This window comes from Pezoporus wallicus, unplaced genomic scaffold (assembly GCF_028554395.1).
Source record: "Pezoporus wallicus isolate ANWC-B61680 ecotype Strahan unplaced genomic scaffold, APGP_CSIRO_Pwel_v1 contig_7011, whole genome shotgun sequence".
NCBI classification, from domain to species: domain Eukaryota; kingdom Metazoa; phylum Chordata; class Aves; order Psittaciformes; family Psittacidae; genus Pezoporus; species Pezoporus wallicus.
Window position 1 is genome coordinate 94,249 of NW_026638234.1, and position 17,779 is coordinate 112,027.

Genomic DNA, 17,779 nt, shown 5'->3' on the forward strand with positions numbered 1-17,779 from the left:
GGAGAGAAAGCATTTCTAGCCTGTGACTCAGCATTCTACTTTTTACTTCCAGTTTCAATTCTGAATTCGTCCATGTAAAGTAGATTCAAACTACAAATGCATGAAAGAAATAACACAAATACAGGAGAGAAAATAGTATTAAAGTAATAGTATGCTAACAGGAAAAGAAGTGAAACATAACAGCTTACCGTTGTGAACATAACAATACACTTTTGCTTATTAATAATGGCAACAACAAAGACAGAACCGATTCAGACTTGATAAATACCAAAACCAAACTCACTTGGTGGAAACTCCAGAGACCAACCTTTGCTTTCTGTCCTTTGGATGTCAGTCACCTAATGACAAATACAATAGCCTGGTTTTACACAGATAACAAAAAGCAAACAGATATCACTCTAAATTTAAACAAAGCACTAAGATGCTAATGTTTAACCAAAGAAATTGCAATGACAATTCAGTATATTATGTCCCAAATCAAGAGATAAAGAAAATAATTTCATTAATCAAAGTGCATTTGTACACTTACACTTTTTTTCCCAGATTAATATGTTTGCTATCTATTAGTGTGAGAATGCTAGCCTTTTCTGCAGTAATATTCATCCTCAGTGAAGATAAACTTACAGACATTATGAAGATTTTCATAGCAGAAAGCAGATGAAAGCTTTCACAAGACAGTCAGAAAACTTCAAGCACTTCTTGTGAATTCTGTAAATAGTTTTCTTTTTTAAGAAGTTGTAACTTTCATTTCCGTTCCTTTTCCTGTAGACATTGGTTTCATTTTCCCCACTAACGAGTCATCTGGGCTTTTTGCTGCCCCACCCTCCTGTGAAACTTGAATGCTTTTTTTTCTCCTTTGCTAAATTGTGTTGACCTCACTAGCACATTAATTTTATTTATCATCCTGTTTTCGATATTAAATAGCTTACTTATAACATATTTTATAGGCCAAATTATAACAATTTATTAATTATCTTACAATAGTAATGCTATGGACAACCAGAAAGAGGCACAAATGTTTCTTATTAAGAATTAGTGTGAAAGAGAACTGTCTATATGCAAACTGGAGGCTGATTATTCAAATTTTAATTCCATGCTGTTACAGCAGGACTGTCACAGTCTGCATGCATCTAGCAAAGGAAAACTTAAGCACAGGAATGGCTTATGGGCTTCCCATGATACCGACCTAAGACAGGCAACAGCTGGGGAATTCCAATGACATCCAGTAGTGAAACCCACCTAAAACAAGGTAAGCATCAACAAAATCCCCTAACTTCCCACTTTTTTAGGGTGTGCGTTTTTTAAGGAATAAAAAAAAAAATGTACTGATTTGGGCTGGGATAAAGTTAATTTTCTCATAGTGGCTTGTATGGTACTGTGTTTTGGATCTGTGATTAAAAATGTTGATAACACTGGGATGTTTTAGCTAATGCTGAGCAGTGCCTGCACTGTATCTTTTCTGTTTCAAATGCTGCGCCTCCACCAGCAAGTAAGCTGGGGGTACGTGAGAAGCTGGGAGGGGACACAGGATAGCTGACTCCACCTGACCAAAGGGATATCCCAGACTGTATGAGCTCTTGCACAGCAACGAAAGCTGGGGGAATGAAGTCCTTATCTCACTTTGCTTGTGTATGCAGCTTTTGTTTTGTTTATTCAACCGTATTTACCTCAACTGATAAAGACCAGTTTTCTTACTCTTACACTTAGGATTTCCCCCCCATCCTGCTAAGCAGAGTGAACAAGCAGCTGTGTGGTGATGAGGTGCCTACCAGGGTTAAACCACAACAACATTGTATGCCATTGCCCTTTCACCAGTAAAACATCCTAATAGTCAGAATTAGAGGCCTTTTTTTTTTTGATGGATTTCTTTGATTGTCCTTAACTAACATGGATCTTTAGTGTAATTATTTTTCAGAAACAAAAGTAATCCATGAACAGAGAATAAAGTTTGCTCTGTTAAGCTTCTGTGATGCACTAGACTCCTGATAGTTTGGTTCAGGCTCCAAATGAAGAAAAGGACTAGGCTGTGACCAGGCCATGAAATTCTCTAGCTCCATCCTGTTGTTGAAAAGCCAAAGGGACAGGGTGACATAGTAATGTGTATGAACTTGGAAACAGGATTAACGCATAAATAGAGAATGGTTCTTCCAGAACTCATTTGGTCAAGGAACAAAGGAAGCTGTGGGTACAAGGAGTCTTTTCTCCATCACACATAATTTGACCACAAGCCAACAACTTTATTCCATATACATGAGTGAGATTTTTGCACTCTCCCTCTTAAGTAGCTGGCAGCACAGCAGTGATGCCTCTCAAGGTTACTGCTTGTGCTTGAAAGATCCCTTACCAGCTGCAGGTCTTTGGTAAATGATTAATATTGCACATGACCCCATATCACAGGGCATTAAGTTCCTGTATTGGTAGCTTTGAATTATTATTATATCCTCTGTGCAGTAGCTAATAGATTGAACCTTGCCATCAGACTTCGTTAAGCCTCACTTTTACAACATCTTGCTTCAGTAAAACCACTGTTGTTGCTACTTTTGGCAGTGGTTCTTTAAGCAGTCTAAATCTCCCCTGTGGCAGCTTCTCCTTCTGCTTTAAGCCTTCCTCACCATATAAATTAATCTAACAGATTATTTCCCACTTGTAAACAGTCTTTTAAAATGAAAGAATGTATCTAAAGAATTGCAAAGGGCTACTAAAATAACACAAGCCCATCTTGCACTTCAGAACTATACCACTCATTTTAAACATATAAGCCAAACATATTCAAGAACCACAAATCCTAGTTTTAAATACAATCCAGTTAAGCATACTAGTTAACCAGCATTTTTCCCATGCAAAAAAAAAAAAAAAAAAATCTGTTTACAGAACACAAAAATAATGGCCTATAACTATGCAAATACATTAACATCACATTATCAGGGCAAAACAATGCTCCAGTATAATCCATAGACAGGGCTTTTGCTAACTTTGGTTAAAGCAGCTTGCACTGAACCCCATAAAGTCAGTACACATTAGCTAAATCCTCCCCTAAAGCCAATGGGAAACCCACATCTGAATGACATTGATAGGTAGGACTGGACAGTCTATTAAATGAGACATGACTTCAAGTCTTACTTTCAATAAGCCCAAAGAGACCTCTTTCCTCCTTTTAACATACAGCCTCCACCTTCTCATTCAAGCAATCACCTCCCACCTCCTTTCAAATCCAAAGTTCTGAACACAGATTTGGTATTTAAATATTACAGGAAAAGTGCACTTGGCTGAGAAAGCAGACAATTATTAAAACACAGTGGCTGCAAAATTTCAGCCACACCATTAAGCAACGCATTCCAGGATGATGAAAATCAACATACGGTCTTGCAATGCCAGCTGTAGCATAACTTACCTTAATATCATGGCTTTGATGACAATAATGATCTTTAGGATCAGACTCTGTTCTCTTTCTGTATTTTTCTGTTTCCTTTTGTTCTTGAGAGTTTATTAAATGGAATTCTGAAGAACTGTAGTCTCTGATATGCAAAAAGAGAGAACCCAAGGTCTTTCAATGCTGATGTCTTTTCCCCATAATCAGAACACATACCACACACGTATAATGAAAAAAAACAAATATCTATACAAGCCTAACCATCACACAAATGTGATGGCATAAACATATTTAAAGGATTTGATCAAACAATCATTTTTTTATACCTTCAAATTGCACAGTCCAAAGCTATCCAAAATATAACATAAAAAAAAAAAAAGCACATTATTTTCTAGAAAAGGGACAGGCACTGAATTACTGCACTTTTTTAAAAAATAAATAAATAATTTGGGTAACTAATGAAAAATCTTTACCAAAGCCACATTTTATTTGTGCAATATAGAAAGGAAATAAAATTAACCTGCAGAATTTTCAGGTTTTCAAAAAGCTGTTTAGTAGTTTGCTTAGTGTACTGTTTTTGAATGACAGATAGCTCATCACTACAAGTAGACCAATAAAAATGAAGATCTTTCAGACAAATGTTTAATACAAAAGTTACAGCATATATGGTAACTTAGCTGAACCTGTGAATATGGAATCCCTCTTACTCTCTTCTCTCTGGGCAAGGCAAAAGCACAGATGTGGCAAAACCAAGTTCCTACAAACTAGGATACACATCCATTTGTACCATTGCCAAAATGCATTCGCTAGCATTCAGTTCAAGTCAGCTTATCCTAGCGAACTTCACATAGCAAAGATAACACAAAAAAGTGGCTATGACTGCCCTGACATTTTCACGCACCCAATTTTCCCAACAGCAAAGTACTTCAAGTTGGCAGGACAAGGATCTCCACAAAAACGTAACTGGAGAAGGAGTTTTTACACGGACATGTAGTGATAAGACAAGGGGAAGTCGCTTTAAATTGAAAGAGGGGAGGTTTAGATTACATATTAGGAAAAAATCTTCACTATGAGGGTAGTGAGGCACTGGAACAGGCTGCCCCGAGAAGTTGTGGATGCCCCATCCCCGGAAGTGTTCAGGGCCAGTCTAAGTTGAAGGTGTCCCTGCCCACGGCAGGGGGTTGGAACCAGATGATCTTTAAGGTCTCCTCCAACCCAAACCTTTCTATGATTCTATGACTTCCCCCATTTGTAAAACTTAATACTGAAGGAAACTGCTTGGAAGTGGAACACGTCTCAAGACAGCTTATTTGGTTTCCAGAAGTCCTCCTTACTCCTAGGCTACACTATGGCTGCATTTCTGGTAAGTTTATTTCTTCCATTTTTATTCACTCATAGATGACAAAATTTAAGCAATATATATGCTATATATTACTTATACCAAGAATTGCTAAGTTTGAAAAAGGAAAGGAAACTTGGCAATTACTTACTTTTTCTCAACAAGTGACTTCTTTGGTTTCCATTTATGCTGTTTAATAGCTACAGAAAATTATACAGGAAGGGAAAAAAAATATTAGCTAGTTTCAAAGGAAAGTTACCAACGAAGGAATTGTGCTATGTTTAAGGTAGATCTTGAAATCAGTAAAGGTTACCATTAATTTCCTCTAATGTCTTCTTTAATTTCTCATTTTGCTGCATAAGATCCTTAAGTCCACCAAGAACATTCCTGCACAGATCCTGAGCCCTCTCATTGGCTTTCAAAGCCAGTTCATGTTCGCCCAGCAATGACAGTGCCTTACAGAAGTGGTAGTGACCCTACACAGACATAAGTTTAAATTTTAAGCATTCTTTCACACAAGTAAGAAAAAAGTTTCTATCCAAACCAGCTGCAACAAAGTAAAATTTTGTATACTCAGAAGTTACCTACTCCATCTATTTCAGGTCATATGATGAATAATCAAAGTTTTCAACTACTCAGAACTCTGAAACTTTCAGAAAGAGAATTGACTGGAAGTAGCGTCTAGCCTCCGGCTTTGGAAAAGAGCAATTCTGAGTTTTCCCCTAATCTCAACTACTACTTTGCAATTCTGTAACTATCCCTTTATTTACTCTTTTTTCAGGCCAAGAATATTGGTAAATACACGCCGTTCATTAATCAGGATTTTTTTATTGTAAGGACTACATATATGCTTTGTAAAGCATTGTGATAACATAGCTACTCACAACAGTGTATTTTTCTTTACAGATGCAGAACACCATGTAACAACACTTACAAGCATGTCAAAACAATATCTTTAATTTAAAAATACAAGCAAACTATGTACTTGGCTGACTGAAGCAGAATTCTTAGTCCAAAATGTACTGCGCTCGTTCTACTGTCCTTTAAATTTACTGTGTTGAATGCAGATGAGAACATGCCACATCTATCTGGGTCAAATCTGTAACTAAGATTCCAGGTTCTTGTAGTAGTTTACAGTACCAACAAAAGACAACTTTGAAATGTATATGAAACTAACCTTTGGCCAATTAGGCTTCAAAACTATGGCTCTTTTTCCATCAGCAAGGGCTCTCCTTAGAGAAGAGACGGAAAAAGAAGAGGTATTTATTACTTAAACTTTAGAAAAACCTACAGACCAGATGTAAAAGACACTATAAAAACACAAGTGAATAAAAGAAGAGTTCATTCACCTGTGTGAAGGCATGGCCAGACAACACTTCTTAGCTGAAACTTACCTGGATTAAAATGTTACAGTCTAAACAATTTCACCCATCAATTATTTATTCCCTCCTCCTGCCTACTAGGTTTTCCAGCATTTCTGCATATGTATCCCCCCCACCTTAGCTGGTGTATAACAAAATGTTCCTTTAAAAACCAAAGCCTTATTAAAAATCCTTAACACCAAACCTAAATATTTTGACAAAAATCATATTGGAGAGTAGTTATATAATCACAGCCAGAGTGCAAATAACTGCTGAGCACTGAAAAACAGTAACCTCCAAGACTCCTGACAACTAAAGTCTGAAAAACATGCTTGACTCTGACTTCTTATATACAAGGTGTCATGGAATAACTAGAATTACAATTTTGATCAGAAGAGAAGCAGACTATCCCTATGGCTCTAGGAGAGAACACAGAGCACCAGTGATGGCCTCTGCTGCTGTCAGTGCTGTCCACAGTAGACAGCTGAAGAATTTATGTAACTTTGGGATGCACCACTCGCTCTTCACTGAACTACAGCTATGTGTTAGATAAGCAGGATGTAGTAAATTACAACAAAGAGTGGTCACATACGAATTATTTCAGACAAGGAAGTTTACAAATAATCTCACACTCCCCTTTGATTGCTGGGTCATGCTGACTCAGTGGAGCATTTACAAAATGTCTGCAGTGAGACCTAACTGCAAAAGCTTGAGGCTTTAACTATTTTACCCCCACAAAGGGGAGGAAGACTGGAAAAAACCCTAAACAACCCACACGTGTTTCACACAGAAGTCTCCATAAACTGCCTAGTCACTACCTCTGGTTTTCGTAACTGTTATAGCAGGAAAGCTTGTACACAGGGATCTGAAGGAGGACAATGAGATGCAATGAAAGCTGGATACTAAGGAAAGGCCTGAAAGAGACAATAATTCTAAGACAAGGCAGTAACAGCAGAATTTAGAGATGTAGCAATACATTTTAAAAACTTAGTAAGAAATAAAAGACCACAATAGAACTAGGGATTAAAGTGGGAGAAATTGCACCATACTCATATTGCAAGGGACGCAAACAAAAGGAAAAAAGTGCATGAGTAAGAGTCAGTGGGGTACAGAACCTCAAGATAGTAATAAAAGCAGTTGAAAAGATTTAAAAAAACCTGAAGCGTTTGACTTGTTCTCTAATGTATGCTGTTGTGCTTTGTTTTTACCCACCCAGTCTTTCCTCCAGTGCCACCTTTCGACAGTCTGGCGCAGTGCTAGGACAGCTGCTCCAGTGGAGCACAGTCAAAACATCACGACATCAGGCCAAGCTGCAGGAAAAGGTCCTGTCCCGTAGCAAAGCCTGGGAGGGAACATGATCACTGCCTCTCATGAGGCTCTGAAAATGGGAGGAATACACACACCTTGGTAAAAGCTTCCAATGCTCCAGCAGATGATCCGGAGAACACTGTTAACGGCCTGGTCCCATAGTACAGGACTGCCACCACTGACAACAGGATCTAAGATACTGAGTTTGCAAAAACCTCAAGACTGAGGTTCTTGGTCTTGCTCAGCCTCAACTCCAGTTTCACCTGCCTGCTGCTTTCTTTCACTTAAGTGTGACATCAACTTCTCTAATTGAGCAGGTGTGTATGGTTAATTTGAGCTACTTGTTCATATTTGTGTGGTACAACCATAGATTTAGCTGGAGTAAGTGCTTGTAACTGCTATCTATACAGAATGAGGTATTTATGATTCCAGAACAATGATGTCCTGTAAAGAAATACAACGCTGGTATGACAGCAGAGGCCTTGAGAAGTGGAGACACAGCATGCAACAAAGTATAGGCAGGAGATAATAAGAAATGGGGCACAATCTTGTCAATGGAGACCCCATGGCTATAAACAATTCACCAATGGTCAGTTAAAGACATGTCAAATCTGGAAAAATATGACTTTAAGGGTAACAAAAAGTAATATCCATAAAAAGTACTATGTGTAGTAAACTCAGACCTAACAGGGTGCCACAGACCAACAGAGCAAAGGTGCAATAGCACATTAGTAAACACAGAAGCAAACCCAAGTGAATTCTAGAGTGAGGAAGAAGAAACCATCAGCATGAACATCACATTTCTCATGGAGAAGGGCTCTGTTCACCTACAGCTTTCTAACCCCACTGCTACAGCAATGGAACTGCCAACTTTGGTACCCATCCAGAGGAGCAGTGGAAGAGGGGAGGATAACACCAGGAAAATGGGCAAAAACAAAAAATCATGTGCATATCAATTTTAATTACATTGATATTTTTTCTTTTTATTTCAACAATTAGACCAGGGCTAATAAAAATTAGGCCCTTAAGACTTCAATTATACTAGCAATAAATTCTTGGTTTGGCTTTACATAAAAGGTATACATCCACCTTGCTTGATTTTTAGATTAACAACTGTCTTAACAAAAATAACCCACATACTCACAATGATCTCTTCTTCAAGAGGTTTAATAAAAATCACAATACTCACAGGTACTGAGATTTCTTTTCCTTGTTGTATAAGGCACACACACACAAATTTTAAGTGGTAGTACATACTGCCAGAAGATACATCTAATATTACTCATTTTTCTTAATGTCAGCTGTCTGAGGTAATAATATCACAATTATTATATACTTAAGTTTTAAGAATATTATTTTCCTAAGTATATTGACAGTTTCTAACTGCAGGATCACAACATTTCAGATTATAAACAAGGGATTACTTACTTGTACTGCCGTGTGAGAATTAAACAAAGAGCTCGGTTTCCATACAGAAGGTGGTTTGCAGGACTTAAAGAAAATTATTAAGAGTTAGTAGCGTATGTTACTATTGAAAATCTTAAGGAGAAAATAAAGTAGGCTTTCACAATAACTGTCTGCAAGCAGTCTAGCATCAATTATTTACAAGTTTCCTTGAATACCCCCACTGATTTACAAGTCAATGAGAATATTAGTTTCAATTGTGTAACAATTCGTAAGATTTGGTCCCACTAATGTGACTTCCAACCAATTAAAGTCACTTTCAGACTACCTTAAAGGAAAAAGAAAAAAAAAATAAAAAAAAAAAAAGGTGAGGAGGAAAAGAGCAATAAAAAGAGCATGAAGCACAGAACATGGAAAAGCCAGCTTGACTCCCTGGCCGTGCAGACTAAGCAGTTGCTCCAAAGAGTTAAAGAATCATCCCCAATGTACCTAATGGAGAATGAAAGTGGTGAACCAATAAATGTAATCCAGCAACCACTTGAAAGAAGACCAGGCGAACATGCACATAGTTAGGGACGGAATGCGATGATGAAGCAGAAGACAGTCGGTTCACACTGGGAGAATGAGAAAGGGAAGACAGTGCACAGAGCAGAAGAAGAAGGATCTCCTAGCTGCTAGACATTAATTCACCTTCCAGGAGGGTCTTAAGGACAATTTTTAACAAATAGCTGTAACAGTTGAGCTCTACAGCCCTTGAAAACCATGAAACTTCCTTTGCTCTTTCCAAACCATGGGATTTCCTTTGCTCTTCCACTGAATTCTGTTCATCCCTTCCCCTCATCAGCTACCCTGTGCAAAGCTGACCTTAGCCTGCTCCTCCAAGATCCTGGACACAGTCACTTGACTGAAGTCAGCCAACCCAACTTTTCAAGGAGGCTGAAATCAGCTTCAATTTGGGATTGAAATGTATCCTACTATGTGACATAAAATCTGAAGCAAGGATCAGCAAAATGCTAACCCTTTCAACTGCACAATTATAAAGCTACAGACTTCAAAATGAAAAAAATAAGTCTCCACAATCACTTTTTATGAAAGGTGGGACTTTATGAATTTCACCATATTTCACAGACACAAGGACTTGTAAAAGCAGCATTTGCACAACTACAACACAAGCAGCGATATGCTCCAAGCCTGCATTCTGTAACTACTTGACATTCCACGCGGACTATAGGAAATGGGCAAATGCTCTATATGAATGAGGCAAATTCTCATTTAATCTTCTTAAAGGAAGTCTCCCTGCCCATTTACAGAGCCCAGGGAAGACTCCAAAGCTGTTCAGCAAATGACTTCTGAGAAGAAATTAAAAAAGACTTACAAAAGGAAATTAAGTCTTTTGCATACACAGGTGCCAAGACTACACTTAAAAATAAATATTTGTTCTTGTTTACTTGTTCTGTGTCATAGCTGAGACGATAAACATTTGCAAGAGTTGGTCATACTGTTCTGCTGGAAGAGTATTCAGGAAGGATGATGCTAAAAGCAGCTGTTCATACCAGATAACTTATTTCCTTTCCTGGGTTTACTATACTTACTGTTAGTCCTTTTAAATCAGCTTTAAGCCTTAAGAGGACTTTTGGGGCAGTACAAGTTCAAACAACCATTAGTAACAAGAAATGAAATAGAACAAAAAATGTGTTAGATACCTAATTTTTTTTTTTAGAAACAGCTATCATTTGGCCTCCAAGTTGCTCATGCAAAACTATACAAAAACCAGCATAAATCTGAATAAGCTGAACACATATTATATAACACAATCTAGTTAACCAGTTAGTTAGTTCTTACCAAAACTCTATGGCTTTAGTATATGACATTATAGCATGATCAAAGTTTCCTTGGGAAAACTCCTCATTTCCCTTCTGTTTCATAGATTCACTGTTCTGTGAAATCAAGACAAAAAAACCTCAGTAACCACTGTAACTAAACTCATCTGCAATGAGAAGTAAAGAAAACTGACAAGAGGCACTTCAGTTTTTATGCTTATAGAAACAGAATGTTACATATGCGCTATTAGCTGTAATTTAATACTTTCAATTCACTGCAGTTAATAAGCTTAGAAGTGCATGAATGAAAATTTTTGCAGACAAGAATACAACGAACAATAATTAAAAAGCAGGACTAACTCAAAAGCTCTCCTGAGTTCCATAGTGTAGTCATTATCAAAAGTGAGAATATGTCAAATAGGAAAGTAGGCAGAGTAAAGCACAGTGCATACAGTTCCTTACTCGGTGCCTTTCAGTGCAGTTCCTGAACTACATAATTGAAGCACGGAAGACAAAGGAATTAAGAAGACTTCCACAGAAAGAAACCCTACACATCTACACTAAAGGAACACATGGCAAACAATTTGAGAGCATCTTATTTCTGTAATAAAATGATCAAGTTGAAAATCTTCTACCAACATTAACTGCATTACCTTGAGCTTTTGGGGGGTTAAGGAAAGGAACACTTTCCAATGTACACTGGCAACATAAACAACTAATTTGTTGTTTATTAGGATAGGATGTCTCAAGGTAACTATTTATGTCAGGACAACTACTTACCATCATCTTTAATCACCAGGTCATTTTCATAATCATTAAAAACCCTCAAAAGATAACAACAGAAAGTGAAAAGCACAAACACATTCTGATATTTTCTCTCACCTTCCTACAGTTTTCACAGGTCATAGCTTTAAATTCTTCAATTAAATTACAATCTTCCAAAGCAACTTTAGTAATATAACCTTTGCCTGGAGACAAAATTCAGAGAAATATAGTGGATGAAGAAGTTACCAATGACAAGAAGTAGTGTTTATCTGCTGCTGCTAAGAATCACACTGTTTTCTGACTGGAAGCAAAATTTGACATATCAACTAAATAACAGAAACAAATTAAGCAAAAGAAACATTCAAAAGAAAAGGATTTATTTATTATTGGGCAAGCCAAAAATAACTGGCTGCAGACTGTAAAGTGTTTATGTACTTGTCTAGTTTCAAGCAACCAAGTGAAACTTGTATTTTAAAGAATTTGCATTTTAAAGATCTGCAAAGATCTGTATTGTAAAGAATTTGTACTTTGGTTCTTAACTATAAAAAGATTCTTCTTCTCACATGTACGTTCAATTTCTACTACACTGTTACTGCAACAACTGAGTTAGAATGCACATATGCAAAAGTACGGGAATAGAAGCCACTAAACGTGTCAAATACAGCAGCCTGGAGCTTTTTGCAATTTCAGCAGAAGTTCTACTGCCAGTGCTAATATCTCAGGGTAACTTCAGTGAGCTACATATGCTTATTTTTTAAATATGACTAACCTATTAATTAGTATTTTGACAAAAACCTCTGCCAAACATTTAACAGAAAGACCCAAACAGTATTTCAGGCAACTTACAACTTAACCTTAAGTTAAAACTATACAGGGCACACATACAGGCCATAAGCGACACCAATGTGCAAAAATGTTCTGTTCAGAAAGAACATGTGCACTGTAAATATGACCCACATATAGAAATTCAAGGAAGAATTGACAAAAAACAAGGAAAAAACCCCCACACCACCACTATTTTCCCAGTCACTTTTTGAGTTGCTCCCAGAGTAATGAAATACATGCAAACATTCACTATTTCATAATTACAACACAAGTGACTTTCCTCACCACTGTTTCCCCAAAAGTGTTCATACTTACATTGACCAAAGAAAACTCCAAGACACACTGAACCAAAACCACCGAGTTTCTCTAGCCTCTGCAGAATACTGACATCACCTGTGTATCTGACCCAATCAAGTCCATGCCCAAAATCAAAGACACCCTATTTCAATTGAAGAAAAGGAAAATAAAGAAAAAAAAATAATTCTATACAAAGCAAAGTCTTAAAAACACCACCACACAAACCAGCAGCTCACTGACAATATAGTGGAAGCATTCCATGTAAATATAACAAACAATACTACTGTAACACACTATGCACTTGTTAATGATTTTTTAGCCTTTGAAACAGACAACAGCTCGTAAACACAAATATCTAGATAACACAAGCATAGCATAATAGAGCATATTCACAAAATGAAAACAGTCATTCTTTCAACAGGAGACAGAGGAGCCACTCAATTTACAGATTTTGATTTAGAAACTTCTTTTCAGTGACTGCACACAAAATTGCTTCAGTGCGAAGTGACAAGCCTGATCAGAAAAAGCAACGTTCTCCAGGCTGTTAGAGACACAGGCAGAGCTAAGACTCAACTCTGTAAATCATTACTTCCTTTCTACTAAAACTGTATTTAATTGTTGGTGCTCCAGAGCTTTAACTGAAGGAGAGTGATTGAGTGAAGAATGTCCATTGCCTGGGATATTCCCACATTACCTGAGCCAACAGATTTTGAAAAATAATGTAAAAACCCACATGACTAAGACAAATTATCACTAAACATATAGGAACTGGGTGACCCAGCGGTAACATACAGTCGTACCTATTCTCCCATTGCAATTCTCAGCTATGATACTGCCTTCTAATTTCACCGTTTTTAATTTAGCTTTTGCAATTAACCTACAGCAGACAGCAGAAACTGGAAAGTGGGAAGAAAATGACAAACACAGGGGAACTAAGAACATTCACTGTCCAAAGTTTACAAGCTGAAAAATGTAACGAGTAAAGGTCTACTATACACCAAATTTGGCAATGGATTAACAGGTTTTCGAATCACACTCTCGCTCTTGCCATTCACGGTCCTTCAGATTGAATCGGTATCACTATTTGATAATCTCATAAAAGATTTCCAACCCATCTCCAAAGAAGAGAACTTCTGTATCATTTCAGTGGTCCCCCACTTGTAGCACTGTAGCCCCATCATACAGCACTGTCATTGCTTTATGCAGAGTTTGCAAGGCCACAGGGCTGTGACTTGTCATGTTTATCCCAAGCTTGTTCTGACCTGCTTAGATCTCTGCTTTAACTTGGCTTTAACTGTAACAGAAATTTTCCTTCTGACCAGGTGGTTATGACTAATCTGTTTTTAAAATGAACCTAAGGAGACCCTAGGATGAAGACAAAGAAAACGTCACCAGCAGTCCTGGCATCGGAGAACTCCAGCTAGCAATGGCTATACCTGCCACTCCACACAAGAAAACACAGAAGCATTCACTTCAGGATCCCAAGAAACAGTGCAAGGATAAGCATAACACTGGGAAAACAGTCCAATACTAGGAAGTGTGTGTATTACAATTTTAATTGTACTATTATTATCATTGGAGAGTTTTTCTGTTTAGTAGTTCAGTAGTATTTATTTCTTCATTTTCTTTCTTCTTCTTCTGCAATAGTTCATTCTGGAAGACATCTACTATACTAGGAACAACTTCTTATCTTTACACATAAAGTGTATTTATTTGCCCACACCTAGCCGTTCAGCATTACACACCAATACCAGCACAGACAGAGAGGACACTCCTTTTGGTCTTCTTAAGATACTTGTTTTGCAATTCCTGTCACATACAGGTTTTGGTTTGTGACTCAGAGTTGCAACAGCTGGCAACTCCAGTCCTGTATCTATATACTTTAAAAACTTCAGACTCAGTTTATGCAAGCATTTTCAAGTTTGGGATATTTGTATAAATATTTTGGTTTTATTCACACATAAAGAAGCATTCTTATTAAAAACAATTTGAGAAACTTACATGTTCTACTCTGCTGCCAATATTCAGTACACCATGAATAAAAGTTGGAATGTTCTGGAAGAGGGATAGAAAACAAACAAAAACCAAGTTATTTAGATCTGATAGCTTTAGTTTCTATCTGCTGAGGCTCAATAACATTTTCTGTTCTGGTTGAATGCAGTACCATCTGGACAGTTGCTCTGGTCCATTTCAAAGTTTCAAGAAATAGATTTGTATTTGGTAGCAAATCCCCTACCATTTTTGTTGAAAAACAAATAAATGTTGACATGGAAATAGGAAAGCATGGATGTTGTTACATCTGGTTAGGAAAGTCAGCCACTTTAACCACTTCTGCAGTTACCTACATACCAAAGAACCAGCTGATATATCCAATGAAAACCACTCAAAACAACAGTACTTCTTCTCCTGAGACCTTATGCTCCTCCAAATAAAATTTACTACTGGACATACAATCTTTTTATGTAGAGGAGATACAGGCTGAGGAAGTAAGAAGAGGGAAACAGAAGTAAACAGGGAGAGAGGAATATACATGGACTCTCACACATAAAGATTGAATGGGAGACTACCAGAGAAGGAAACAGCACAAAGAACACATCACACAAGATAAAATGGAAAAACTGTAGGGACACTCTAAAGTACAAGAAGGTGAAAACAGAGCACTCAGCCTAAAGGAGGAAGCAGCAAAACCAGCATAATGAAGTATGAATCCACAAGGTAACACAGTACATGAATATCGCATCAAAGAAAGTTGCTTGGGGTTGAGCACAGAATTTTGATGGTTTTTTTTTCAAACTTATCATACCTAAATTAAAAATAAAAGTTAAAAAAATCCCTTCAGCTGATGAGAACATTTGTTATATCATTCTCTCCTCTGCTCTGTTCTGTTTCTGTTTTAAGTCAACAACAATATCAAATTTTAAGTATCATTTGCTGAATGAGGGAAAAAATAGTATTTAACTTGCACATCCAGGAATGGTGCCATTTTCCTCACAGATATGACTCTTTTAGAAATTTACAAGGGCCCCAGTCAACTATATTCTCGACTCTGCAAATACTTAGTAAGTTATCCAAACTGTAATAAAGCCTACGACACTCTTTCTAGAAAGCTGCAATTCAACTATCAGACAAGTTTTTCACTCCAGCAAAAGGAAATGTCTAATTTAACATCCCAAGATGCACAAGGTACAGATCTAATTAACCTATTATACTTGAAAACTTACACAAAGTTAAAATATAATACTTACAACAACTTTTTTCATTAAATCGGAAAGGTCTTCCAAAACCTCTAAATCACAGAGTCTCTTCCAATTCCAGTCTAAAATCTGTGAGCTGCTCAAAAAACAGAACAAGTTTCTATTTAGGAAAATAACACTGCATTATTTGGTCATCATTACTACTATTTACGGTAATTAGATCTAAGCAGGACCATGGTTACAAACTCAATAGTTACAAATGTTATCCAGGAAGACAACATCAGCTGCTCTGGAGAGAGGCAGAGAGATGACATCATCTACTTGGGACTTGTGCAAAGCATTCAACACTGTCCTACATAACAACCTTGTTTCTGAACTGGAAAGATGTGGATTTGATGGATGGATCACCCAGTGGATAAAAAACTGTCTGGACAGCTGCACACAGAGAGCTGTGGTCAATGGCTCAATGTCCAACTGGTGATTGGTAACAAGTGGTGTCCCTCAGGGGTCGGTGTTGGGACCAACCCTGTTCAACATCTTTGTCGGTGACATGGACAGCGGAATTGAGCGCACCCTCAGCAAGTCTGCCAACAACACTGTTATGTGCTGCAGTTGATACACTGGAGGGAAGAGATGTCATCCACAGGGACCCTGACATGCACCTCATGAAGTTTAACCATGGCAAGTGCAAGGTCCTGCACCTTAGTTGAGGCAATCCCAGGCACAGCTACAGGTTAGGCAGAGCAGTCAGAGCAGCCCTGCAAATAAAGATTTGGGGGTTTTGGTTGATGAGAAACTGAACATGAGTCGGCTTCAGTGTGCGCTTGCAGCCCAGAAAGCCAACCATATCCTGGGCTGCATCAAAAGAAGCGAGACCAGCAGGTCGAAGGCGGTGATCCTGCCCCTCTACTCTGCTCTCATGAGACCTTACTTGGAGTATTGTGTGCAGTTCTGGCGGCCTCAACATAAGGAGGACACCACGCTGTTGGAGCAAGTTCAAAGAAAGGCCATGAGGATGATAAAGGGGCTGGAGCACCTTCCATACAAAGAAGGCTGAGACAGTTGGGGCTGTTCAGCCTGGAAAAGGAAAACGCCTTCTAACCATAACTAACTTAGGCCACTGGTAAAAACATTCCTGTAGACAGTGTAACCGCTACTGAAAGTATACAACGAACTTTCATTGACAACCCCAAACAAACAGAAAAAAAAAACAACCCAAAACAAAGGCTGATTAAATCACTTTGAAATATGATTACTTACTTCAAATCTGCTGCCAAAGAATTGCTTTCACTTTTGAAGAGAAAAGGCCAAAAGATGAGTATTTTAATAATGTTGCAGCATTCTATTAATACGTCAACTGGCTGACTGCACCACACTTCACAGGGATCAACATCTTCAAGAAAACAGTTAGGAATCAGACTACTCAATTCAGGCATTACAAGTAATTGAAGTCAAAATAAACATTCAAACCATCAGTTATTTCCATGCTGTATTCTTAAGTACTACATAAGGAAAAACAAGAAAATCTGAACACTCTAAATACATCTGGCAGCTTCAAGTGCTTTATAAATTGAAGGAGAGGGAATTTATATGGAGGCATAGAAGCAGTATGCATGGGAGAACACAGGTCTGCTGGTAGGCTTTACATTCCTTGCTCAAGGAATTACCTGTGTTCTGAACTGCACTGATATGTTATCAATTTGGAACTGAAGGAGTTGGCAAATGAACTTCTTAAGCCACTGTCTATCATATTTGAAAAATCATGTCAGCAAGGTGAAGCTCCCAATGACTGGAAAAAGGGAAATATAACCCTCATTTTCAAGAAGGGGAAAATGGATGACCCAGGGGATTACAGACCAGTCAGTCTCACCTCTGTGCCTGGCAAAATCTTGGAGCAGATACTCCTGGAAGGCATGCTAAGGCACATGATAAACAACAAGGTGGTTCGTGACAGCCAACAAGGCTTCACAAAGGGGAAATCCTGCCTGACCCATTTGATGGCCTTCTATTGATGGGGCTACAGAACTGATGGACAGGGGCAGAGCCGCTGATGTCATCTACCTGGACTTGTGCAAAGCATTCGACACTGTCCCACG

At 37.9% G+C, this 17,779-nt stretch overlaps 1 protein-coding gene across 1 annotated transcript in view; it reads right to left on the reverse strand.

Moving 5' to 3' along the window:
- Positions 1–17,779, reverse strand: part of TTC3 (tetratricopeptide repeat domain 3) — a 69,643-nt gene that overhangs the window by 48,164 nt on the left and 3,700 nt on the right. The window contains exons 3-14 of the mRNA XM_057410052.1: positions 16,944–17,076; positions 15,735–15,819; positions 14,491–14,544; positions 12,508–12,631; positions 11,485–11,570; positions 10,625–10,719; positions 8,807–8,869; positions 5,887–5,941; positions 5,023–5,185; positions 4,861–4,909; positions 3,392–3,515; positions 284–338 (exon numbers count right to left, since the gene is read on the reverse strand). Of these exons, the coding sequence (XP_057266035.1) occupies positions 284–338; positions 3,392–3,515; positions 4,861–4,909; positions 5,023–5,185; positions 5,887–5,941; positions 8,807–8,869; positions 10,625–10,719; positions 11,485–11,570; positions 12,508–12,631; positions 14,491–14,544; positions 15,735–15,819; positions 16,944–17,076 (1,086 nt within the window). The remainder of the gene's footprint in view (positions 1–283; positions 339–3,391; positions 3,516–4,860; positions 4,910–5,022; positions 5,186–5,886; positions 5,942–8,806; positions 8,870–10,624; positions 10,720–11,484; positions 11,571–12,507; positions 12,632–14,490; positions 14,545–15,734; positions 15,820–16,943; positions 17,077–17,779) is intronic.